The 27291-nt window shown below is 44.3% G+C and overlaps 1 protein-coding gene across 1 annotated transcript in view; it reads left to right on the top strand.

The window, feature by feature from the left end:
- Positions 1-27291, top strand: part of LOC138510049 (uncharacterized) — a 731668-nt gene that overhangs the window by 547854 nt on the left and 156523 nt on the right. Inside the window, exon 9 of the mRNA XM_069625466.1 lies at positions 22507-22664. Within this exon, the coding sequence (XP_069481567.1) occupies positions 22507-22664 (158 nt within the window). The remainder of the gene's footprint in view (positions 1-22506; positions 22665-27291) is intronic.

Genomic DNA, 27291 nt, shown 5'->3' with positions numbered 1-27291 from the left:
ATCGCTCTGTTACACTAATAAGACGAGGGACTGCAGGTTACTGTCTCATTTGTAACTTTATATGTACAACACCCAAAACTAACCCCCTTCTCCCCGGTAGCCCCTCCCTAACGCCACATCACTTCCCTTCTCATTCCACCTCAACGTGGCCACTCCCTTGGCCCAAGGACGGTGACGGGCTACAGCATTTACCAACGACAATACACTCTTGGGCATGGTTGGCGTTTGTTTTGTTAACCTTGTCCCAACACAATGGTTCCTCATGCAAGAGTGACAGGATGCAATAAGCATAAAGCAGGATAGTATAATAGAGATAATAACCTTAGATGCCAGACAAAGTTGATATAAAGGTTTTCTGTTAACTGCTGCTATATTATCTGTAGCCTAGTACGACATATAGCAACTTTCTTCGATCTGTGTGTAAAGGTTTGAGGGATACAGAAACAGATGTATTGCCCAACAAGCCTGAGAGGATGATCCCCCAGAATGCAGGAACTAGTTGGCTGGGACTAAACTGGGGTTTTGTAGCCCAAATTCGCTCAAGAGCACTTCCTGCAAAACAGACAAACAACAAATGACTAAATTGGTCTTAAAATATTAGACAAATCAGGCAATAGGACTCAAAATCTGACCTGTACTTTTGCTCGGGGGCTGCCTTGAATCTTTAAGGCCTTCTTGATAGGATCAAGTTAATAAGCAGCCGCAAGTCACTGAAGGCATTAAGCCAATACGACTACAAAAGATACCTTTAACAAGTTTCCCAATCTTCATCCAGAATTCGTCTAACTTCAGCAATCCAAAATACATCGGAGCTTTGCCAAAAAGAAGGGACAAGCTCAGCAGAAGGGTGATTCTGCATTGTAAAGGGATGGGTGAACTAAGCCCTTCTGTTTATTGAGGGCTGAAGCATATTATATTTAATTGATGAGTGTGTCTATATTAACCCTCTATTAGCAACCCTGCACAATGCTGATCACGTTTCCTCCTTGTGGTACCGGCCTTAAGCATTTGCCATTGCAGGGGTTAATTCTCTTGGCAGTACTCTGTCTGTTCTACACTCTTCTTTTCCACTTGTGTGCCCCTCCATTTCTCCATGCTCACATGTGCCCTGCAAATCTTGCTTTTCTTTTCAATGTGCAACATCAACCTCCCATAGGGGTGGGTGCCCTCTGCCACTGAATGCTAGTATAAACCCAATGTCAATGTCTCTACACAAAGGTTGAAGCATGTCTTTTGTGATGCTTGTGGACTTTATCTGATGAGCTGATTGCGCCCTACCAGCCTCTGTCTTCAGCCACCTCTTGCCCATGCTGCACAACTGTCCAGCTTGTTCTTCCGCTCTAGATTCCTGGCTTCTTACGTTACCACAAAAGATATCCTCCTTGCTGAAGTAGAGTGATCCTGACTGCAACCGGACATTGTTAACATGCATTTCGCATAGAATGTTCTGCATGCACTCACTATGAGGTCATCAGGATCAGCTCTGAGTACCATAACACTCCCAAGGTATAAAGTGATTTAACAGCTCACAGTACCTCCTGAAATCAAGACCATCCATCTCTTCAAAGTCTGCTGTACCCTAAACCATGGGTAGGCCTAGAGGTTTGTGTTACAAGATTGATACTAACACAAGCCGCATTTAGCAAGAACCCATCGGCAAAAGGATATACCGTCAAACAATGGATAAACTCAATTCTGCCTTGCAATACTGAAATAACCAATTAACCATTATCACAAGAATGCTAAGGTTTATCTCCCTCTTCATCGCCTAGAGAAGGTTAGGTTAGGTAGGATAGGTTTCCTCTTTCTATCAACATATCTTGTTCTATTTTCATTCCCCCAAATTATTTATATTTCTGAAATGTAGTACACAATTAAATGGAAGGTGCATTCATCTAAGAACCTCACATGTCAATGTCAGGTTTTAATGAATATGCAATTAAATGAATTTAAATGAGAAGAATATAAAAGGCAAAGTTAATCAAATGTATAAAAAGACATTAAAAAAGTTAAGGACACGTAGAGGTAACGTACACAGGATTGAGCTTGCTGGAGCTGAACTGTCAGCATTAGCCTTGAGCTGCTCTGCAAGCTGTGCAAGCTCCACTTTGGGTTTGCATTGTGTCATTGTGCATGAAATGTAACACCACATAAAACCCACTATACAAATAAATAAATATTGCACAAATCCGAATACATATGCCTTAATAATCCAACCCACGCACAGGCCTTAGCACAAATCTGCAGTGGACCAACCAGTGTGGTTATGTAAAACCAGCTTACGCAATATTTGTTTATGTGTATAGTGGGTTTTATGTGGTGTTACGTTTCATGCAACACTTGTTCTAATGTATGAATTGTCCAATACAAGTGTTTTGTGTTTGAAGTAAGATCATACACAACTTCCAGTGTTTAAAAGTAGGTTTAATCCAAGTTATGTAGACCCCCAGCACAACTTTACACCAAGTTGGACAACACACACTGTAATGAAACAAGTCTTGAACATAAACATTATCTGGAACCAGCAAGAAGTATCATTCCACACAGAACTATATTACAACATAGAATTCTACCCATAACTATAAAATATCATGTGTAATGAACATTCTATGATCTCTATGTATGAATTCTGGCAATAACTGTTTACATAAGTTGAGACAACTTTATAACATATATCCCTCTCTTATTCCACACAAGATCTTCTCACCACTGATATTCCATTTTTATTCCAAACTTGCCCACCACTTGCTCTCATGGCACCCTTTAACACTGCCACCACACGTACAGGATGGTAATATAAATAATCTCCCTTTCTCTTAATCAAAGCCTTCCCAGTTCTCAAATAATCTCCACACTCTACTCTAAATTCCTTCTCACCTCTTCTCACATTCACCCTTGCAACATACAGGGCCTCATTACAACTCTGGCGGTAGCCGTGCCCATAAGGGCACGGCTGCCGCCGGAGTTGCATTTTTTCTGGCACCCCCGAATGGGCAAGAACCAGGTCATGCCGAGTTCAACGGACCAAGTAATTGGTCCGTTGACGGGTGCCAGAATCAAGGGCCCCCCGATCCCCATTTTGCCCTATAGGGATGAATGGGGATGGGGAGGTTGGATGCACCAGCACATACAGAGTTGTGCGGTGCATCCGACGTGCTCTGCTCGCGGGTGCCGTTACACCCGCCAGGAAAACATGGCGGGTGAAACGGCACCCGTGAGCAGAGCACGTAATTTGGCAGTCCAGGAACTATGGTATCGTCATGCTTACCGGTAACGTAGTTCCCGGACTGCCATGCTTGTATGAGGACCACAGTCTATTGTTTTCTTTGAGATTCCTTCTTAGTTTATTAATCTCACAATCTGACTCACTTCCCCTCTGCATCCATGGAGGACATACCACAGAACATCCCTTTAGCCCTCTCAGTAATTCAAATGGAGACACCGCAGTGACAGAATGCGGCACCATTCTCAATGCACCCATTCTTTCTTCAACAGCCAACTTCCTACTCACTCCACAAGCACTCGCCAATCGAATACCTTCCATTATACCTCAGTTCATTCTTTCCACTAATCCATTCCCTTCAGGATGATATAATGCTGTTCTTTTTATGTGATATACAACAACTTCGCACATACTCCTTAAACCGCCCTCCTGTAAACTGGAGAGCATTATCGGTTAGTATATACTTCAGAAATTTTAATGTTATATGTATCAAGTTGTTAAATGTTCAGCGCTTTCGTTTAAAGCGCTATATAAACAAAATAAATACTAATACAAATACAAATCCTTCTTTCCCAAACACTTCACGAAGAAATTCCACTATACTACCTCCATAAATGTCTCTAACAATCTTGTACTCACACCATCTGGAAAATGCATCCACCATCACTAATATTAATCTACCTTGTCCATGGCCCATCTCTACAGGACCCAATATGTCCAACGCTACCTCCTCCCATACTCTTCCTGCACCATTCTTGAGAATCATGGGCTGCCTTTTTGCCATTAACCCTTTGCAACTATCAGTACAACCCGTACAATGTTTCAACCTCTTCTCCACCTCTTTGTCGAACCCAGGCCACCATTAATCTGCCCTCAAAACTGCTCTTGTTTCACTAATACCTATGTGTCCTCTATGAGCTATGTCAATCATCTTGGTTCTGATCACCTCGGGCACTACTGTCCTTCCCCACCAAAATATTATACCATCCTCAACTCTTAGTTCCCCCCTAAAGTCCCAAAACAGCTTCTCCTTCTGGGCTAAACCACACTTTCTGGGCCAACAACTTCCTATGTACATTTTTACCTTTGATAACAGCTCATCATTTTCTACAGAGTTCACCCATTCTTCTTTACTCACCACGTTTTCACTGGTGGCAAAAACCGAATCCGTATCCTCACTTTGTGTGTTTTCCTCTTCCTTCCTCACTAATCTTGGTAAACAATCCGCAAGCACATTATCCTTTCCAGCTGCGACACACACTTCAAAGCTGTGGCATTGTAACCTAGTTACCCATCCCGCCACTCTTCTGGAAACTTTATCTAAACCTTTGTGCTCAAAAATCGCCTTCAATGGCCTATGATCAGTTTTCATCAAAAAATGCGTCCCAGACACAAAAACTTTTGAATTCCTCCACTGCCCAATAACATCCTAGAGCTTCTTTTTCCAGAACCGAATATCTTAACTCAGCACCTCTAAGTGCTCTTGAAGCATGTGCCATGATCTCTTCTCCTCTCTCAGAATTGACTTGGGACAATATTGCTACTAAACACACATCGCTAGCATCTACAGTGAGAATACTTCTCCTTGTGTCAAATTTCTTCAAAGGCTCTTCTAATCTATTTCCTCCTTAATCTTATCAAATTCCCTCTGACACACTTTATTCCACACAAATTCTTCTCCCTTCCTCAATAACTTCCTCATTTCAGTAACCTTCTCAGCATAGTTCTTTAAGAAATGTTTGATAAAATTCATGCACACCAAGGATAGAACTTAACACCCCTTTACTTTTAGGTTACAAAACTTCTTTGATTGCACTCACCATTGAACTCTTAGGTTTTATGCCCTGGGCCGAATTTTCATGCCCCAGATATTCTACTTTGTTCACACGAAATACACACTTCTCTTTCCTAAATGTTATACCTTTCTCGCTCAAAATTTTCAAAACTTCACTTAACCTCTCATCATGGTTCTCCACATTCTCACCAGACACGAAGATGTCATCCTGGAAACAGAATAGACCCCTTATTTTACGAAAGATTCCAATCCAAATTGCATCCTCCTGTATTGAAACACACCCTCATGTGTAATGAATGCCGTTTTTTCTGCATCTCTCTTCAAGCTCCACTTGGCGGTACGCATCCGCCATGTCTAGTTTAGAAAATATTTTTCCTTGCCCCACCATCGATAGCATTTCACTCATATTTGGCAATGGATGTCTGTCCACCATATGCTCGATTTACCTCCCTTAAATCCTTACATAACCTCAAATCGCCAGATGCTTTTTTCACTATCACTAAAGAAGAAGTCCATTCCACACTACCAGCTCTCTCTATTATACCCATTTTAAGCAAACTCTCCAGTTCCTTTTTTTACTTCCTCCCTCAAGGAAATTGGAACTGATCTCAACTTCGCTCTTATGGGTACACACCCCTTCTTCAACACAATCTGATGATGCATTCCCTTCACTTTGCCAATCCCCTTTTTGAACACTCTGTCATATTTGTCCTCCATATTTACTGAATCATTTACCTGTAGCACGTATTCATCTAAATTGGGATCTAACCTTACCATTAATCTCTTTTGGTCTCTCCAACCAAATAAAGTCATCCCTTTCCTAGTGATATACATCTTTCCTTTTCCACATCTTCCCTTCAATTCAAAATCAGCAATGAAATATCCTAGTAAATCTATCCGGTCTTGGTTATAACCCCCCAGATTTATATCTGGCTTGAGTAAGTTTCTGACATCCCCATTTATTTACTCTTCTAATACCTTCCTAGACATCAAAGAAATATTAGATCCCGAATCTGCCATCATTCTCCCATTTCTCCCATTAAGTTTCACAACAGCATATGGATGTTCACATTCGATATCACCATCATCATCATGTATCACATTCACAGTAACATTTTCTATATTGGGATTTTCCTCTTCTTCGGAATATCCTATTCCATCTTCATCATTTATTACCATAACTCTTCTTTGGATCATTTGGTAATTTCTACAACAGTTGGCAAAATGTCCTCTTCTTTTATATTTTGCATATATTGCTTTTCTCCCCAGACATGCCAATGCAGCCACAAAATGTGTGTTACTGGCACACCTGAAGCAAATACGCTCCTTCTCATCCTTTTTTCCCCTCGCCACACATTCTTTTTTTGTTCAATCCTCTCCTTCTCCATACTAAATGGTTTGTCTTTTCCTTTTTTCTTTTGCTTTGCCTCTATAACATTAAGAACTTCCGTCTTCCCCTCATTGTTATCTTTTTCTGCTAATTTGGCCACACATGCCATAGAATGTTTCACTCTTTTCACAATGCATAACACCTCCTCTAAAGTTGGTTAGTTTCTTAACCACAATTCTTCATGTATCTTATTGCTACTGCAATTGGTACAACAAGCCGCTCCGCCTTGGTACCGCAGGCGTTCGTAGTGGCTTGTTGTACCAATGGCTTGGTTTGCGTTGTTCAAGGCAAATAACCTTCTTGTTTCCTCGTGGGCCGCTGCAAATGCCGTTTGGCGGAGCGGTAGTGTACTAATTGCTGCAGTTTAATGGGTTGCTAATCCACAGATCTGCAGCTCGGGGGGCTCTGTTTGTAGATCCTTGGCGCCAATTAAGTAAGGTCATACACAGCTTCCAGTGTTTAAAAGTAGGTTTAATCCAAGTTATGTAGCACAAACCCCCAGCAAAACTTTACACCAAGCTGGGCAACAGAAACTGTAATGAAACAAGTCTTGAACATAAACATTCTCTAGAACCAGCAAAAATATAATTGCACACAGAACTATACTACACCATAGAACTCTACCCAGAACTATAAGACATCATGTGTAATGAACATTCTATGATCTCTATGTATGAATGCTGCCAATAACTATTTACATGAGTTGAGACAACTTTATAACAGCATAACTGTGCAATCTGTTGTGGTATCGAATGGGAGTCATTCATCTTTGATGTTCTCAATTTGTGTTTCTCTCTTTGTTATATAAGAATTGAATTCTACCCAGACAGTGGAGAGGAAGGGTCACGTACAAACCTGGGTTGCAATTATTCCAATTTGAATAGCAAACACATTGGAAAAAAAGACGAACAGGTTTTGCCTCTTGAAAGTCTATGTAGCTGAAAGGACCACTTCTACGTGCATACCTGCAGAAAGACTTAATGGGACTGATTTACAAAAAAGATTCAATGGGACTTTCCTGTGTCAAAACATTTGTGTACATCAGGCCCAATATGGCTTCCTATTGGATTTACAAGTCCTGTGACATTGCAAAAGGTGCGCTTCACAATGTGGATGTTGGAGGATGGTTCTGAGTCAGACATCATTCATGTGCATATTTCCAACACAAAAAGGGCCAATGCTGCATGCAGTGTGAATATACATATAGTCAAGTGGCACAAACCAATGTTAAGCACATCTCGAGAGCTGTCACTTGAGAAATGTAAGGTGTTCTCCGTAAAAGTACTGTGCACAGGGGTGTTGCTAGGTCTGGAAAAGACCTGGGGCTAAGCTGATGTCGGAACTGTTAGGACTGGGGGCTAGCTAGTCTTTTGGCTGTAGCTCCTGAGATTCTATCCGGGGCTACAACCAAAAGATCAGTGGCTACAGCCCCCTTGCCCCCCCCCCTAGCAACGCCCCTGACTGTGCACAAAGTGGGCCCCAAGTTCTCGTTCCCAAGTGCAGACCCAAAAGGTAAGTCTCACTAATGCCGCTTTAAATCGTGTGCCATCACTGTCGGCCATTTTGTACAGTGCCGCGTTGCAGGAGCATTTGTCAGCTGGCATGATAAACTCCCATATATCCTACTTCAATTCAAATGCAGCTAATCTGAATTCATACATGTATTTTAAACCCTGGTCATTAGTGATATATTGGCTTAGGTAGGTTATGTGTAATGTAAAGATGGTGCCGGCAAGAGCAAAGGAGTATTCGGGTCATAATAGTTCTGTGTGATGCCGTTCAAGTGGTGTGGTAAAAAAGGGATGTTAATACCATTATGTGATATTTATGATATTTTGGCTTTAATGGAATTACTGCCATTTTTATTGTACCACCGAATTAGAAGTTTGGCCTTGAAGTTGGGAATTACCCCCAGGAAGACGCTGTAGGAAACCTTAAGGCCACAAACCGGCAAATGTACTGTGGCAGAATTTCCACTTGTGGTAAATCCCCACAATTTCCAATGGCGTTCTATGGATTCCAAAAATGTCAAATTACACTGCCATTACCCCAATGGCAATCCTGCAGTAAATAATTGAAACTGAGTGATGGTAACAGCAATCGAGTTTGTCAGTAGGTTTGTGGAAATTCCTCAGAATTGCCACCAAACCTTTAATAAAGTGTTTGGTGTTTGCTATTCAATTAACACTAATGTATGCGTCTCTCTTATGGCCTTGCGAACGTCATCCTTGAGTAGGGTGACCTGACGTCCGGGTTTTGCCGAGACAGTCCCTGAATTGGGCCCTCTGTCCCCCCCACCCCGAGAGTTTTTTAAGTTTAAAAACCCTGTCCCGGGAAAAGGGCAGGTGACAACAATTATAATTGTAATTATTTTCACAACTCTTTCAGAATTTTGAAGCTGGAGGATTGGCTCTAACCCCCAACCTTTCTGGTAGGAGCCACAACACTTACTGACTGTGCCACAGAGACTGGCTTAGAAAGGATTGTACGGCAAGCCATGTAATATCAATTACAGCAAAAGCTTGTGTTTAATTAAATTTACAGACACAACTGCACAATTTAGATCATATATAATTTATACAAATGAGAAGTGCTGGAAATAGTGTTGGGTGGTTGTTGTGGGGGCTTGTTGGCGAGGGGCGGTAATGGGTGGGCTGCGATGGGGTACTCCTTCTTTTATGTTGTTGGGCGTCCCGGTTTTTCGTTCTGGAAATCTGGTCACCCTATCCTTGATTCATGCGCCTGAGAGCAAAGAGGTGGGGCTGGGGCGCTTTCCCAGTGCTTGTTTTCCATTATGTTTGGAGAAAGGTGTCGATATCTCCCACAATTTATGATGACAGTAAACATTTACAATTCATTCCTACAGAATCCTCCTTCTTTTTTGGATCCTATCATAATCCATTGGTCCTACACTAGAACGCAGATGTCATGTTGGTGTAAAACCAAACGGTTTTGCAGGCAGGGCAGGAATGTAAGGCAGGAAGTATGTCTCAATCTGTGACCCCAAACATCGAAAATCACAGAAAGGGTTAAATAATGTATAAGGCCAGGCGTAACGTATTTGGACCTGTCTTTAGCACTGGTTTAATAGCCAGGGGGACTCTAAAGCGATGCCCTTTATGTGCAACGTTCTCTTCCAAAACCTGCTTGTTTAACAATAAACTATATTCTTGGGCAGGCGCGAAAGGCGTGTGAAGAGGGCCGTGCCCAATAGATAGAAGAAATGTAGCTTACATGCTCAGAATCCTTATCATACGTCATTATAGTTTTAACGAAATGCCCTTCAAAACGCAAAAGATCATTTCAGCCAGGCCTAAAAAGGAGGAACTAACAATCCTCTATTTAGAATACGAAACCTTTAAACATTCAAAACAAATGGAATAGATGATGTTTACATGTTACCTAACATGAGTGCTAATATACTTTTCAAAAAACCTTTCTTTCCAGGGTTTACTCTGTAAAAGTTAGCTGGTTGAAAATGTTTTTCGTGGATTCAATGCATTTGTAATTAAAACTGTTTCCACCAGATGGCGCACCTTACTAGTTAGTAAAAATGGTAACGCTTTCTATTGGTTTTACAAGGAAGTCACTTTAGTCCCGGTGTACTTGATTCCAGGACGCCTATGTACCTGTACAAAGTTTGACAGGATGCCACGTTCTTTGTCAAATTTCTAATAGTCTTTGGATCTGCGCGAGCCAATTGTGGAAAAGCGTGCAGCCTGCAGTTTGCTGTAGCGATTGTTATGTTATCAATATCATCAACAGCAGCTTTATTCAACACAGTAGTTTAAAGCCCACAAAATACAATGTTCACAATGCATATTAAAAAATACGCGGCAGGTAAGTACTGTAATTAAAAACTCTTTTAAAAAACTATTCTTCACAAAATAAATAACAGGAATTTTGAATGAAGTGCAAAAATGACATGAAATGCATCAGTCGGCAATTCATGACCAAATAATTTGCCAGGTAAGAACTGTAAAAAAGAGAACATTTCATCGCAGGGCAAATTAATGACAAAATGGGCAGATACAATGCCACAATGGCGTGAATTAAACAGACTATTTCAATCAAACGTTATCCAGGGAGCGACTAACCAAATAATGTCTACGAGACCAAGCTTGGAGGATACATTTTGCCACCCGAACTACGTCATCAAGATCCAGTGTCATCTGGCATAACAACAAGGCATCCGTTGCTCTACAAACTCGGCCTTCTAAATGTTACGTTATTGAGACTTGTACCGCGCACCGCTGCCATTTTTCATCGTCTCCAGGCACTCAGGCGGATCTGAAATGGAAGGGCGTTGGGATGGTTAGTGGGGTTCAGAGGGAAGCACGTAAGAGAGCGTTGATGTGCTGTTGGTAGCTTCAGATATAAAAAACGGTCACTGTGCGCTGGTATGATTTGGTAGATTGGCAATTGTGTGTTGCATGCATCTAATCCTGTGTGTGTTGGGTGTTGTGGAGAGATGGCAGAGTATTTGAAGTTCGGTGTTTCGTGTCTGAGGTTTGTGTCAAGTCGGTTATATAGTGTGGTGGATATGGTGAGTGTTAGAGGGTTAGAGAGTTAGTAGTAGGGTTGGTTAGGGTGCTTGGGTTTGTTGCAATGGGTTGGCCCTTTCGCTTAGTCTTGTTCCTGGGGTGTTCGTGGTTAACATTTAAGTGGTCCTGTCGCGTGGAGTTCTCTTACGTTGTGGTGGGTGATTATTTGTTGCTCCAAAGTTTTCTGCAGCCCGGAGTGTTAAAGAGCCACGTTTTAATAATTTCCTGAACTTGAGGTGATCCTCTGTTGTTCATATTTCCTTTGGGAGCAAGTTCCAGAGTTTCACCACTATACTGGAAAATGCTGATCCCCCAAACTTTTGTTTTGAGTATTATTTGTGTTTGAGGCGGATGTCGTTGGTGAATCTTAGTGTTCATTTTGGTTTGTAGATGGTGATTTTCTCCTGTATGCATTCCGCTCCTTGGCCATGGATCGCTCTGTGTGTTATGCAGAGCGTTTTGAAGAAGATTCGTTTTTTGACTGGCAGCCAATGCAACGTTCTCAGTGCTAGTGTGATGCGTTCTCCTCTTATGAGTTTAAGGAGTACTCTTGCAGCGGTGTTCTGTATTCGTTGTAGCTTCCTTAACAGGAATTCAGGTATTCCGATGTAGATGTTGTAGTCTATTCTAAAACATGACGAGGTAGATGAGGCCAGGGGTTTTGTGTGTGAAGGAAAAGAAGGGAAGTATTTTCTTTATTGTGTGTAGGTGGAAGAAGCATTTCTTAACTAACCCATTTACTTGTGGTTCTAGTGTTTGCTGGTTGTCCATTAGGATCCAAGACTTTTTACCACCTTGGATGGTTCAGGTGAGTTGCATAATTGGGGGCTGGGGAGGCATGGAATGTGCTGGTTGTCTGCCGTCATTTGGTGTAATCATGATTCTGGTTTTGTTCGGGTTAGTTTGAGGCTGTTGGTGCTCATCCATTGGTTTAGTTCAATGAGGTAGTTGGTTAGAGTTGGTTTTTTTCTCTTCTTTGGCATTGACTTCATAGATGATTTGGGTGTCATAGGCGCAGTGGTAACAGGTGAAGCCATGTTTTTTGATGAGGTTGATCAGTGGAGTCATGTAGATGTTAAATAGTAATGGTGAAAGTGAGGAGCCGTGTGGAACTCCACATGTTGTTTTCCGAGGTGCTGATTTGAATGGTCCTAGCCAGATTGCTTCTGTTCTTTCTGTGAGGAAGGATTTTAAGTAGAGGAAAGCTGTGTTGGAGATCCCAGTGTTTTCTACTCTTTTGATGAGTGTCGCGGTTGACTGTATCGAAGGCTGCTGAGAGATCCAGTAGTATTAATGCAGAGTTAGTGTTGGAGTCTGCATTGGTCTTCAGGTCATCCCAGATAGATAGTAGCTTAGTTTCCATTCCTCTCATGTGTATGAAGCCTACTTGTGCCTGATCTAGCAGCTGGTTGCTTTCCACGTATTCCAAGATTTGCTCAAATATGTAGCTTTCTGGTAGGTTTGCCGCGAATGGCATATTTGAGATTGGTCGGTAGTTGGTAATGTCTTCCATGTTCCCCGAGGTATATTTAAGGCGTGGTTTAATGTAGGCCGATTCGAAGGTTTGCAACACTGATTCTGTTGCTAGTGAGAGATTGAAGAGCTTGAGGTAGTACTCTGCCGGTGTTCTTTGGCCGAGGATGGCTTTGTAGACATCCGGTGGGCAGGGACCTGGCGATTGTTGTCGAAACACATAGAAATGACGATTGTAGGGGGGGGATCAAAGAACGTACTGAGATGTCATTGGTTGCCCAGGGATTGCTCGATGACAGGATTACCCATGCATGGTATGTGCTCTTCAACTAAATCCTGCCCAGACGCAATGTTCTGATAAAATGCATTAATCCCCATATATATATATATTATGTTCCACTTGAGTATGCTATGCCAAATGCATTGGCAACTGTATTGTACCACATGTGAATTTTGTAACTAAGAATGCCACAAACAACAGCGCCGGGATGCCCTTGGGCTGTATGTGCGCTGTAAAAATGCAAAAAATAAATAAATAAAATAAAATTCTCTATTCACCCCTTTTCATGGCACTCTCATTTATGAAGTTTCGTGACTGCTTGTCAGAAAGCACTTTAAAAAAGAAAGCAACGTCACAAAATCCCTAAATAGTCTCCTTTCCTACATCTGGCCTTGGTCTATCAGATGGCAGGGCTACTGTGGCTCCTGGTGTTCTTGCCAGTTGTTATCATCTCACTGTCACAATCCTTAGGGATGGGTGGGAGGGCCGTGAGTACTGTGAGAAGCAGGTGATGTAGTGAAGATTACAATCCTGCCTATATCCCCCTTGTTACCACTGTCCTCCCAATCATGTCACCCAATTCAGAATACACAAAACTGTTGTAACATGCATTTAGTCACTCACACTGTCCACGAGTGGAATTGGAATGTAGAATGTAGTGTGGTGTACGGTTACTGAAAGGCTGGGGAAAGATTGAAGTGGAGTGAGCTGTGTGAGCCTGCTGGTAAATAAAGGAGCAAGTTACACCACTTACTCTGTGTCGTGTTGGCTTCTTCATTTTGGCGACGACCGCCAGCGGAGCAGATTGCGCAGACCTTTGCGTTAGTACGCAAAGCTGGCGTACTAACGGCGTGAGTGGGGGAATTGCTGCCACCATTGTGGAAATGTACGTACCAACGAGGGGAACAACACTGGACCGTCTCCACGTACAAGGCACAATATATGGCTTCGTGGGGACCTGAAATAGCATTAAAAAGAAGTTGCGAGAAGATAAAGAAAAGCACATGGAGCCTGCGCATTGAAACAGTCTTGTGCATGCGTACGCTCAGACCAGAGCTGAAATTAGAGGAAAGGCAATATCAACACCAGGTGACGTGTGGCCATTTTGATCCGGGAATTGTATTCACATTGAAATAAACAGCATTCCTCCTTGTCTCAGTGTAAAAATACAAAAACATGTTTTTTTTCATTCTCTCTCTATTTGATAATAAAAGAAAATGATTCTATTGCTATAAAGAGGACAGTAACTTGCACAAAAGAAGGGAGTCCAGCCCAGTTCTGAATATAAGAGACATTAACTAAAGTGGAGCATGGCTATGCAAGGCATAACGGTGCACCCCCCAGACAATGTTCTCCCTAATGCAAGCCAACCACCAGTCCCCTGGCCAGAATGGACAGAATATTGGCACATTTATATCAAAACAGTCGAGCAAGAGCATCTCACTGCGGAAAAGAAGAAGCTACTTTTGCTACATGCCCTTGGCCCAGAAGGGCAATGCAAATATAAGGAGCTACCAGTAGTGACAGAATTGTTACTATTAACAGGTTTAACTTCTATACAAGGGCACAAAAAGAAGACGAGTTGGTGGAAGTGTATGTATCCTCTGTAAAGAAATTGGCACACACATGCAAGTTCGGTGCAGCGATCACAACAGAGGAGTTAATACGTGATCAGATTAAGATACACACTAAGGGTTCTGCAATGCAAGAAAGGTTATGGGTGGTGGGAGACCCATCCCTACAGCAAGCATTAGTGATCGCAATAAGAATAGAACATACTCAGAGGTGCTCAAAAGAAATCGAGAACAAGAAAAAAAAAGTTTGACTTGATTTTGATAATTTATAGCACGCACCAAACAGACTCAACTGTATTGGGGCGCAGATGGCAACTACCCTAAATAAATTGACCGTATATGAACAGTATGTGAAGTCTATGAATGGGTCTGTCTATCTGAACAGAAAGGTTTTCAATCTCTTTCTAAACAGTCCCAAGGACTGGCATGCTCTGATTTCAAATGGAAGCCGGTTCCACAGTTTGGGACCAAACACTCCAAATCTCCTGTCCCCCCATGAGACCAAATTGGAGCGTGCTACACAAACCAATCGTTTATCTCCGGAGCGTAGATCTCTACTCGGATGATACAGGGCAATCCTATCAGAAAGATATTCTGGGGTGATGTAGAGCTGGGTGGTTTTGTTGTTGGTAGGGAAACTAAGCTCAAAGTGGATGCCAGTGGAGTAGGATTGGGAACAGTCTTGTCCCAGATGGTAGAAAAGTATGAACATTTTATTTGCTATGCCTTAAGAGACGTTAATCCGGTGGAAAGTAGGTATTCAGTCATAAAAAGGGAGTTGTTGGCCTGTGGGAGGGACATACATTATTAACGCAGGTACATCTGGCAAAGCAGATTTGCAGTGTGTATGGACCATAAGCCCTTAGTAGAATTGTTGATGGTTAAAGGTTTGTGCAAAGCTACTCGGATTTGCAAGACTGAGTGTAAAATTTCAGGATTACAATTATGTGGTGAAGATTGTACCAGGGATAAGAAATAATTTGGCATATTTCCTCTCTCGGTTACTGATTAAGGATAAGGTTGTGGGTGAAGAAGACCTGGAGTAGGAGGTAGTGGCTGCGGCCAGTGAAGTGATTTCCAAGGACGAGTGGATGGAGGTGTTCAAGGAAGACCAAGTACTTGGGAAAGTGGTGCAATTCACCTGTAAAGGGTTGCCAACTAAAGGAGAGCTGGATAAGAAAGTCAAACCATTTTGAGAGGTTAGAGAGGAGTATCCCATGGAGTGTGGGGTACTAGTGAGAGGTGACAAATTGGTGCCACCGTAGAAGGCGAGGATGGACTTGGTGGAAAAGGCACACCAAGGTCATCCTGGCCGCACGATAACAAAACGTAATTTGAGAGTGAAGTATTGGTGGCCAGACATGGATCTAATGGTAGAGAGATTCGTGAGAATGTTGGCCTTGCCAGATTGCGGACAAGAGTTGCAAGATTCAGAATGTTGACTGTAGTGTAGTGCCTAAACCGGATGAAGCATGGGAACAGTTGGGGATTGGCATTGTTGGACCATACAATAGATTGGGAAGAGAAAAGAGATTTCTGATTGTGATGGTAGACCACTGTTGTGGATGGGTTGAGGCTAAGTGGGTCAGAAGTGTTAGCACGGATGAGGTAATGAACCTTCTGGAGCATGTTTTAGAAGAGAAGGTTACCCAAGGAGGATGGTGAGTGGCAATGGTGTGCAGCTCAGGAGTGTGAAAATGAAGAGGTATGCGTGCAAAGTTGGTACTGAATGGTATTTTTCAACACTTTACCACCCACAAACGAATAGCAAGGTGGAGTGGTCTAACAGGGTCGTGGTAGAGGCAGTTGAGCAAGCAGTGAGAAACAATTAGGATGTGAGATTGGCGATTGAAGAGAAGTTGTTGTGTCTGAGGACATCAGTGTGTAAGGATTCAGAGAAGTCGCCATTTGTAATCATGAGAGGCAGGCAGCCTAATACCATGCTTAATCCTGCATGGGCCAACCTAAAAGAGGGTGTGGATAAGGAACGTAGAGTTCAAGGTGCTTTGACCATGATGCATTCTAACAAGAGGATGTTCAAGCCGAGCGAATATGTAAGGTTAAAAACAGGTGTGGATCCTGGTAAAGGTGGTTCTATGTTTTCGGATCCACTGAGGATAAAAGAGGTATTTAACAAGTCTGTTGAACTGTGTGGAACATGTGTAGATTGAGTAAATGTTGTGTAGATTGAGTAAATGGAAGTGGAATGGTGGAGGAGTAGATGTAGGTGTTCGCGAAGGTAAAGATTTGATGTGTGGATGGAGGAAGATGTGGATGAAGCAGTAATGGAAGAGAGGAGCAACAGTGGAGGTCGTAATGGTAGGATTAAACAGGAAAACATGGTGCGAGGAGGTGAGGGTGTTAATGATTCTTGTACAGGTAGCAGAATTTGCAGACCACCAATTTGGTCCAAAGACTATGTTATGAAGTGCTGGCCCAATGGTAAATAAAGAAGCAATTTACACCACTTACCGACTCTGTGTGGTGTTGGCTTCTTCAAAAACTAAATAAAGACTCGTGGTGCAACAAATGGATGCACTACCTGTTTTTGTTTCAGCCAAAACAAGGTTCTTATCAGACAACTGGGTTTTTATTAAAGGTAAGGCTGTGACACCTCAGGGGTCTCGCTAACGCCACCTACTTGGACCTGATAGCAGGGGAGTATCCAGTATAACAGGAACAGGGGGCAAACTACGGAAAAATTCTTGATTCTTGGGGGCGTCCATGGGGGTATAGTTTTATCAATGAGTGGTCAGTGAAGTAACAAGACCTCACCAGACATCTTCTTGGATAGAAAGAAAGTCATGAGGCTGGTCTCAACCATATATTGCAGCATTGCTACTATAAAACATTTACATCCTAGTTGTGCCCAAAGCAAATCAGGAGACCTCTCAACGCATCACATTTATGCTATCCCCAACACGTTTGCGGGTGGACAGGGCCAGTAACAGCCCGTCAACTCGAGCTTCAGCAAGGCCACATAGCATTTTCCAGCTCTGGCCACCATTAAACATGGGGATACGAGCTATGACCACCCTGGGCTTCTGTGGTGCTAATAGTTTTGGGCCCCTTTGTGGGGGGAATTGGGTGACACCCTTTGAATACATGTTGAATTCCCATAAAAAAACATGGAAACTAAAAATGTCAGGCGGTGAAAATGGAAAAGAAACAGAAGGCCTCATCAGGGGTTGGGTGAAGCGGTAAGAATGTGGTAGTAATAGCGTTACTGCCACATTACCGCTCCACACAATCCCGAGTTTGGGTGGAAAATTTGAGATTTACCTACATCTTTGAGCTGGAGGTAAATCCGGGCACTTTCTGCCCATTTTTGGTGCAATTAGCGTGGCACAAATTGTGCCGTGGTAATAGCTCTGATACTGTCCCATAGAGTCCTATGGACCCTTAAGAAAATGGGGAGTAACAACATTGCCGCAACTCAGGATCCAGCGCTTTTAGCGCCAGACCAAATTGCGTTAAGTCCATTTGCGTTGGGTGGTATCCTAGCCCATAGTTCCTTTTCCTTTTCTACCGCATTCAGACAGTGATCGGAGTCAGCGGAGGAGTTGTCTGGAGGCAGACAAGTGAGCTGCAGGCATATTTGGATGCTGTGGGCTACCGGGGGGAGGTTGGCGGAAAGCAGGGCGTGGGGCTCAGAGCCAATGGTTAAAAAAGATGGAGCACAGGGGTTATTCACTGTGACCATGGATTCACGCCCGCATTCCTGGCAACCTGATTGGTCAGCTCCTATCTCCCAGTGCTGACAAAAGTGCATCTGCAACAAACACATTTATAATGGCTTCACTCATGATGATGGCTTTTATAATGCCAGAACGCTGTATGCTGCCTTGCTCAATAGATAAAATATTGATTACCCTGCTGTGTTGTATATCTTGCCTACAGAGTAGAGCTTCGCTTCACTGACCTTTGGCACTTATCCTGCCGGCATGTGAAGGAGCCACAAGAATGAGAATTACAGTTCCGGGTCAACGCACAACCCAGCCCAGGGCAGAGGCTCTGGGCTGTCGCTTTCACTGTGGCACTCGGCTGCTCATGGGAAAGGAGGCATCCCGATGGTCTCTTCCATCAAACAGGCGGTGCTCAGTCTAGAGAGAGGGAAAGCGGTGTCACAGGCGTCTCCACTGTAGAATGAATCATTATTGTTAGCTGTTTTGAGGCACACTATTTACACTATTTACCACTTTCAGAGTCATCCTGATGCCTCTTGCAGGGGCAGCCGCCGGGCTTAAATCTTCCTTCACCCTGGAGAATATGTGGTGGCAACATGCTCCCTTGTGCACGGGTCAGAATGTTCATTCCTGACAGTGTGACATAGAAGCAGGGATAGTGAGCCAAGTGCTTGCCCTGCAGACATGATAAAAGGCAACCCAAGTGCTCCCGCTAGGGGGACCAACCCTTCTTTCATGACACTGCCCCGTATAAAAGGAGGGAGAGTTAATGAGAGCCAGTTCATAAACCATGACAATAGCTTTGGTGACTTGATGAGGTCACTACATTCCAACCTTTTCGAAAGGCTTTGTCGTCGTTTCTAGATGCCCCATGGCACACCTCAGGACCTCTCTGCTCAGCAGTGGCTCGTCCATAATGGATGATGGGGGCAGGCCCTCCCCAAATTATGGATGAGCCGAAGCCACCTCGATGAGCAACTGAGCACTCCCACAGCTTCAGTTGCTCCTGGGACAGATGTGTGGTTGGGAAACAAGGTGTCCCCTTGGGGGAAGTAACCAGCTGCGCAAGGCCAATGAGCCATGCATGGCTGGTACAGTCCGCTTCCACAGAGTGGTATAGTCAATTAGCCATGCTGGCAACCTGGGAATGCGCCGGGGGTGCCTCTGCTCCTCCCCATAGGCTAAGAGGGCCTTGGGCGTCTCTGGCTCGCTCTCCAGGAACCAGGGATAAGAGAGATGTGTTTGATTGACACCTCCCACTGCTTCCCAGCTGAAGGGTGTCCAGGGCTGACCTTGCGAAGCAGCAGTGGAGTGAGCAGGAGTCTGGAGCTGAGCCAACCAGCAGAATAAGCCTCTTAATCATTTTTTGAAAACTGTGTATGGATGCCTTTGTGCGTGTGTTTGAGTGAGTATATGTTTGTGAATGTCTGCGCATGTTTGTGAGTGTTGCATGTGTATGGGTGAGGGCGAATTCCGGCCGGGGTAGGTGGGCATAGTGGATGTTAAAGTGAATTCATGATTTTGGATATGCGAGGGAATGAATGCTGGTGGATTTATGAATGCCTGTGAATGCGGAGTGAATGAATAGTGGCGGGTGTATGCCTGATGGGTTCCTGCCTGTATAGGCCAGGGCTGATTAGTACTTCCAAAAACACTCTGTACACATGGGGGCGGTCAAATGAAATGTAACACTGCAAAACGATATCCCATAAGCCTGGGTTTCAAACTGCGTTGGTTTCTAAGTAAGAGCACTAATATACCCAAAACATCCCTAGATGGTGGCACGAGGTTAACAATGACCTGGTAGTGCCATAAACGCCATATTCAAAGATGGTGAGCTCTCCTCTCTATTAAGCAGTCCCTTGAGGAAAATCTGTGCAGTAATGCAAGAACTATTACAGAAGAATGCTCATGCGACGTGTGGATGTCAAAGGTCAGTAGCTAAATTATGGCAAGAATGTTATTAACAATCAGAAAGAAAGCTAATTAAAATTATGCTCTGTTCTCGTCAATTATGAAAACTATTTACGGTTGCTCAACCACACCTACAAGACAACATTTCATGATTACTGCCTCATCACGACTTTGGCGGTAACCCTTAAATCCGGCGGTAGTGCTATTACCGCCGGATTTAAGGGTTCGCCAAATCAGGACTTCGGTGGATTTCCCCCCAGCCCTTAGCTGGGGGGAAATCCGCCGAAGATTTGCGCTATTACCACCGGCGGGAAATCCGCTGGCGGTAAGAGCGTGAATTTTCCCCATTGAGCCCAATGGGGAATGGGGCATTCCCGAATGGGCTCAATGGGGAATGGGGACTCCCAAGTCCGCCAAGGTCGTGCCCCCGCGCTAATAGCGTTACCATTACCGCCCAAGTCGTGATGAGGCACAGCGTATACATAGGTATACATGCATGCAAGGGGGTCTCTGTGTAAGTTCACGTATGAGAGTGCAGTGTGAATGGTGTGTATGGATGGGAGTGTGCATGTGATTAGAACACAGTGTGAATGTTCTGGATGTGCATGTGAATGATAGAAAGAGAAATCATATGGGCGTGTGACTGTTTGTTTGAATGTGTGTGCATGCAAGGCTTAGGGGCATTGGTGCATGCAGCCAGCAAGGACATCGTTTTTTGTTTTTTACTGTGGCATGTCATTTTACACGGTTGAAAAGGGCAAAGATCACATGATGTTCATTCTTGCACGGGGCTGAGAGGAGTATTTGTGCCAACACCAAACACCTGTTTTCTTACTGTGACATGGCAATTTACACTGACATTAAGGGCAAAGCCAACCTCATGTGTGTTCTTACATGGGTGGTGGATTGTGTGCAGCTGACAAAGACACGTTTTGTTATAGTGGCTTGGCATTTCTTCCTAGCCTTAAGAGCAAAGGCAACATTATGAGTCTTCTTACTTGGCCATACTTGCCTACATTGGTGCATCCACTCTGGACAGGTTTTCTTACCTTCTTACCTAGGTTTTCTTGCATGGCATTTGTTACTGGAGTCAAGCATAAAGTCAACGTGATGGGGGTTCTTACATAGGGGGTGTATTTGTGCAGCCAGGAAAGACTTGTTTTTCTTACTGTGGTAATTCCTGGTATTGGCTTATTTTGGTGCGCAGAGTCTGAACAGGTTTTCTTGGAATGTCATGTTATTTCTTACTTGTGTCAAGGGTACAGCCAACACAGATGTTGTTCTCATGTGGCCTTATAAGTCTGTTTGGTGCCGCCATTGTGAACAGGCTTTCTCACTATTGTATTATTTTTACTGTTGTCGAGGGTAAAGCAAAAATATAAAATATGTCAAGGGTAAAGCCAACATAAGCATTCTCACATGGCCATACTGACCTACATTTTTTAAACTGGTCTGGACTGGTTTTCTTACTGTGGCATGGCGTTTTTTTACTTTTTTAACTGCCATCAAGGGTAAATCCAACATGATGTGTTCTCAAGTGGCTATCCAGGCCTATATTGTTTGATACATGTCCATGCTGACTGCAGCATTATAGGCCACTATCACCATGTAAGAACACTTTCTTACTGTGGAATGGCATGTTTTACTGTCATCAGGGGCAAAGTCAACATAACTAATATTCTTGCAAGGCCCTACTGACCTACATTGGTGCAGTCAGTCTGGACATTTTCTTCTAACTGTGACATGGTATTTTTACTGGCATTAAGGACAAAGCCAACATGTGTATGTTTTTCCATGGGGGTAATGGCATATATTGAAAGAGCCAGTGTGGACATATTTTCCTATATTATAATGACTCACCTTAAGGGCAAAGCAAACATGAGTATGCTCTTAAGTGGGAATAATGTCATACATTAGTGCAACAGCATGGATATGTATGGGCACAGTCCGCATGAACATTTTTCAGAACACTGTCAGAATACTGGCATATAGTGGGAAAACGCATCATGAACATGCATTGGTAAATCCTCCTTGCAGAGTTGGTGACTAGGCATCTAATGGATTTTTTGATGTCTTACCCCACAAACCCAATTAGAAACTGTGTGGCTTTCTACTCAATTGTTCACAGAAAGTGTTCTGGAAAGTGTAGCATTTTAAGCCATTATTTAAAAATAATTCTCAGGGGGAAGAACCACCCCTATTCCGCCTTGTTTGGCTTAGGCTCCCTCACTGCGCTAGGTCACTCCTGCATATTCATCTGAAATGTATATACTTCTCCATTTAAAAAGTTCACCAGCCACCACTGTCTCTTTTAACACACATAGAATGAAGAGCAACCACTTCCAAGGACAAAGGGGCAGTGTACAAGGCTGCAAAATTACCTTTATGATCAAGGCGACTAGACCAACAAATGTTATACAAAATGTCAATATTAGACAAAGGAAAAGGGCTTGTGTTATCATCTTAAAATATGGATAGAAGTAGGAAGGAAAGAAGAAAGAGGTAAGGCGGGAGGCAGGCGCATTTACAGGGTGTAGTTAAATTGCAGAATACGTTTTGAATAATGCCACGTCAATCTTCCAAACTGGTGCTGTCGGACCATACTTGTATAATGTTCCTCTTTTCAGGATGAAGGCAAGTCCAGACCATTGGAGGTGATGAAGCTTGAGGGCTCAGAAGTTGGAGTCGACACCACGTTGGGCAAACCCTTCGTGTTCAGATGCATCCCCCATTCTGGAAGCCGGACATTTTACTTCTGTGCCACTTCAAATCAAGAAATGAAGAGGTAAAGGCATCATAGTCTATGTATTTTAATTATAATTAATTTATATAAACATACCATCATTTGTTTGGGGGAAATAATTCCAGGGCATTTTCACTGCTGTCCTTTTTTCTCCTCATGTTTTGTGTACATCAACCTTCTTTCCATCTACCCTCAGCACACGCTTCAATATACATAATAAGGAAAGGCCTAGTCTCCCAGTCCACCCAAGAGTGTAATTTACAATGTTCATTAACTCCTCTACCCCCATTTCCCAAGTTTAAATTAAAAGCGAGTGAGCAATTGTGATACTCAATAAGGTGGTCTGATTGCATATTCGATCTTTTCCTTTTTGCCATCAGTTAACATTGTAATCACTGGTACAACTATGAAAGTGCCCTAGCTCAATGAACATGGTTACCCAACTGTGATGCTAGAAAGGAGGGACAGTTCCTCCATGTCTTTGTCCTGTACTCAACTATCATGTGTGTTCTGTGTTATTTTCTGCACAGGAGTCCAGTTGGGATCCCTTGCAGTACAGCTCTTCCTCTTTTTGGTTGTGGTGAACAGAGACCCTTGGCATACCCGTATGACACCCACGGGTGGGGGTGCAACCCTGCACCCAACGCGTATGTTTTTTTGGCCCCTACATGTTGCCCACAAAGCAGGGTTCGGGCTGGTGGCAGCTTCATGCTGATGTGACAGGAGCTCTGAGTATCCTCCATGTTGGGAAACCCAGGCCCTGCCATTGGAATCAGTGGATTCCTTATAGAAGGCAAGATGGCCCCTGGGGCCTCTTGGTTTCTATTGCCTATTACCTTGTTTTCCCAAAGTCCTAGGAAACCCTGGCTCTTTCCCTTACCCTGTCTGGCTGCTGGGTGGAAGACCCATATGTGGTATTGTGGGGAAATCCAGGCCAGACTGGCTGGTGCCTTCTCAGTGACTATATGTTGTGGGTACACCCTTGGGATGGGACCTGTGTGAATAGAGTGTGTGACTAATATGCATTCTATGTTATTGGTGTATGTGTGTGTGACACAATGACTGAGACAGCCCTGCCTGAAACTGACATGAATGCAGTGTGGTCTGCTGAAAGGATGGGTGCCTGCCCCAATCCACATTCCTTGTTATGGGTGTCTGGGTGGAAGTGAATGGCTTGAATGCCTGTGAGCCTGATTGGCTGCCTGCCTGCATGAATGTCCTTCTATGTGATTGTCTGACAGAGCCTGGCTCAGCCAGAGTGAATGAGGGCCAGATGTGTATATCTGGGGACCTCTCACTTAAAAATTTGTTTAGAAGCTGAAGTTGAAACTTGAAGCTCATCCTTGAAGCCCAGCTGGAAGAAGAAAAATTAATGCTGCATTACTTTTGACAAAATCTCGAAGCTGTCAAGGACTGATCCAAGAGAGGACCTGGCTAGGAGACCTATGCCCGAGCTCCGAGGGAGCATCGTGCAAAACCTGCTGCTCCTCATCGAGGCACCCTGGAAGTGAGTCCCAAAAGGCTGTCGACCGGAGAAGGTGTCCGCCAAGAATCCTGAAGAGAAGTGGTGGGACATCGAGGCCATCGAAGTCCATTGCTACCGACCAGGGTTCTGAAGATTTCTGTGACCGCTGGAAGCCAGTCGAAGCATGTCGCCCAGAAGCGGGGACACCTTGATACCATGCTGCACAACGACCAGAGCCGCGAAAGCTCCACTCTTGCCTAAGAACATTTGACAGAGGGCTCCCTTGCCATCACCGTCGACCACTTTCTCCCACAGGAGAAAGTCAGATTGCTGGCTACAGAGGAAAGTCCACCGGTGGGTTTCCTGCCACCAGAAGCCAACAAAGACATCCTGTGGACACTGACGGAGTGAATGTCTGAGGTTCAGGATCGCCAAAGCTATCCCGAGGTACACACTGCGGCTGTAGCACTGACAGGCCAGAGAACGGATGAACACAACTCCCAATGCCCGCTGCCGGGCTGAGTCTTATTTGAGGCAGAGAACACTTTGCACCGAGGTTTACCACGCACCTCATCTTCCCAGGACTTCCACGATCGATCATCGAAGAGTACCGCAAAGGTCTTAGCTGCAGCATCACTGCAAGTGTTCTATTTTTCCTCGAAATTCTCGATGCCAAGGGGCTCCTGTTTGAAAGGGAGTACCCCCCCAAAGGATCCCATTGACGAACCGTCAAAGAAACTACATTGGGGTGGTAGAACTTTTTAACCAAGAAGGAAGGCTTATTGAACATGTATGGACTGGGCTTGTTATCTCTTTATTACAGGCTAGCTAGGTGGGGGATCCGAATTCAGAATTGTGCATCTATATCCAAAGAAAACATTCTGCCGTTGTTTAACTTTAACCTGCCTTTTTTCCTTATTGTCTATGCTGATACACCTTACTGAAAGATTTGTATACTCTATTATAACTGCCAGCAGTTGATGCATTTTAAAGGAATCTAAAGTCTAAGGGCCTCATTACAAGGAAGGCGGCCACAGAATGAACGGTGTCAGTAAGGGACCGGCACCGCTAATTTCGGGCCGCCCTATTACGAGGTCTGCAGTGGGTCCCGCTCAGGACGCCTGGCCAGACCAGACGTCCTTAGCGGGACGTGCTAGCAGACTAGGATGCTAACAACAGGCCTGTCATTAATCGGCCCATTGTTAGCATCCTCCCAATTCCCATTGAGCCCTATGGGGGCTCAAATGGGAATGGGGATGTACCGGGTCCGGGTCCCAAGAATAGGAATTACCAGGCCCGCCAAAGTCGGCATGGCCCGGTAATTCCCTATTCCTGGAACCCAGACCCGGTACCCGGTATGAGGGTAGCCATGCCACTAAAAGCGGCATGGCTACCTCCATACTCCTAATGAGGCCCTAAATGTGGGACCATATAGCATTGTATAGATTTGCCATTTTAGAATTCCCAGAGTACAAAGTGTGTTGTTGAATTGTGTATATATCTCTGAACCTTATTTTTATATATAGAACTGTGTTAGCACATAACATAGTCTGTGGACATTTTCCTTTGTGGGGGCTTGGGGGCTCACTGTACTTAAGAACCAGCCTACATCACCTCCTGAGAGCTTAAGCCTTGCTTGCTCATCCATAGCTACCATATAGAGAACCTTGGCTGGGGTGCTCTGTGCCTCTACTCTGCCATATAGATGGCAGAAGTACAGAAACCCACTCCAGTCGTCACACCAACATTTGCACATCTCTTTGTAAAAGCAGGCAGAAGACCAAACTCCATAATGCTCGCTGGGTAGTGGTTGATGGGAGATGTCCCAGGCCTACCCTGCAGAACAGTGTTTAGCACAAAGGCAAGGAAAGATACTCCTAGGAAAAGGCAGTCTTTCTGTGAGACTGTCAGAACATGCCCTCCCTCCCCCTGCTCGTCACCTAGTCCTTCAGGGTCGCTGTCCTTGGAATAGGATGATGACTTCTTCTGGGGTCTTTGAGCTTCTCTTGGTGGCTTCTCCTTTGATCTCCTATCGTGCAAATAGGGTCTGGCTCCCTCGGAGGCCACCTTGACAGGGATTGGGACCTGTCTTTGGGGGACTCCGAGGAGCCAAACCCCAATGTTCAGGGAAAAAGCCAGAAGGCGCCAAAACACCCTGATGTAGTGTCCTTCTATGGGTAGGTCCGACTCACCAAGGGGATGCACACAACAGGAGGAAGAAGTCCCAATAAGAATTATATGTCGAGTCTTGAATTGGATAAGAAGAAACACTCCGGGGTGCAGATCTTGAAGATGGCGAAGGAGAAGAGGAGTTCTGCTGCAGAGTGAATCCGAGGAGCTGGTCTGGTAACTGACAAAGAAGCAACGGAACGCTGCAGCCAAGAGACAGAAGGGTATGGACTCACAGAAAGAAGGAGAGTCGGTTAGGAACACTGAGGCCGGTGAAAGCAGGAAAAAGCATAGAAGGGTAAGGAAGTAAATCTTAAAGTGCCCACTTACCAGGAATAGATAGATCCCACGAATGAAACAGGACGGGACACGGAGGACCGTAGAAGAAGGCGGACCCGATAGAGAGGAACCAAAAGCTAGAATGGCGCTGAACGCCGACAGGGTAAGCAAAGAGAGGAGAACAGTAGCGGCCGAGCGCCGAAAGGGAAGAGAAACACAAGATCAAGTAGGGAGCACAGCTAGGGAGCCGGTCGAGATGGGGAGAGAGCGCGATATAGAAAAACTCTCAAGGAAGGCAATGGAGGGCTGCTAAATGAGGTTAACTGTGGAGCGCTGAGTATCGAAGAACAGATACAACGCACCGGGCGGTGGGCGGAGCTTGGTAATATACACACGGCGGCCATGATAGGTGAGGACTAGACCGCCTCACAGGAGCTCTAAACGGCATTACGTTTCCAGTAATGCCAGAATTTCCAAGGTCGAATCCTGACAGTATATCCCCTTTCCCTCCGGAAACCCCCCGGTTTTCCAGGGTGTCTCAAATGGAAGTGTCAACAATTTAGGAGCGTGAATGTGGTGTCTGGGTTTCCATGTTCTTTCTTCCGCTGAGTATCCCTTCCAGTGGACCAAGTACTGGACTCTGCCTCTACGATAACGAGAATCCACCAAATATTCAACCTCGTACTCCTGTGGCTACTGTATAGCGGGTGTTCTCATCCTTTGAGTACCCCGTTGATATGGATTTTTTTTATATTC

This window comes from Ambystoma mexicanum, chromosome 6p (assembly GCF_040938575.1).
Source record: "Ambystoma mexicanum isolate Mex_15411 chromosome 6p, UKY_AmexF1_1, whole genome shotgun sequence".
NCBI lineage: Eukaryota > Metazoa > Chordata > Amphibia > Caudata > Ambystomatidae > Ambystoma > Ambystoma mexicanum.
The sequence above is the reverse complement of the archived record's forward strand: the minus strand, read 5'-3'. Positions and strand labels throughout refer to the sequence as shown.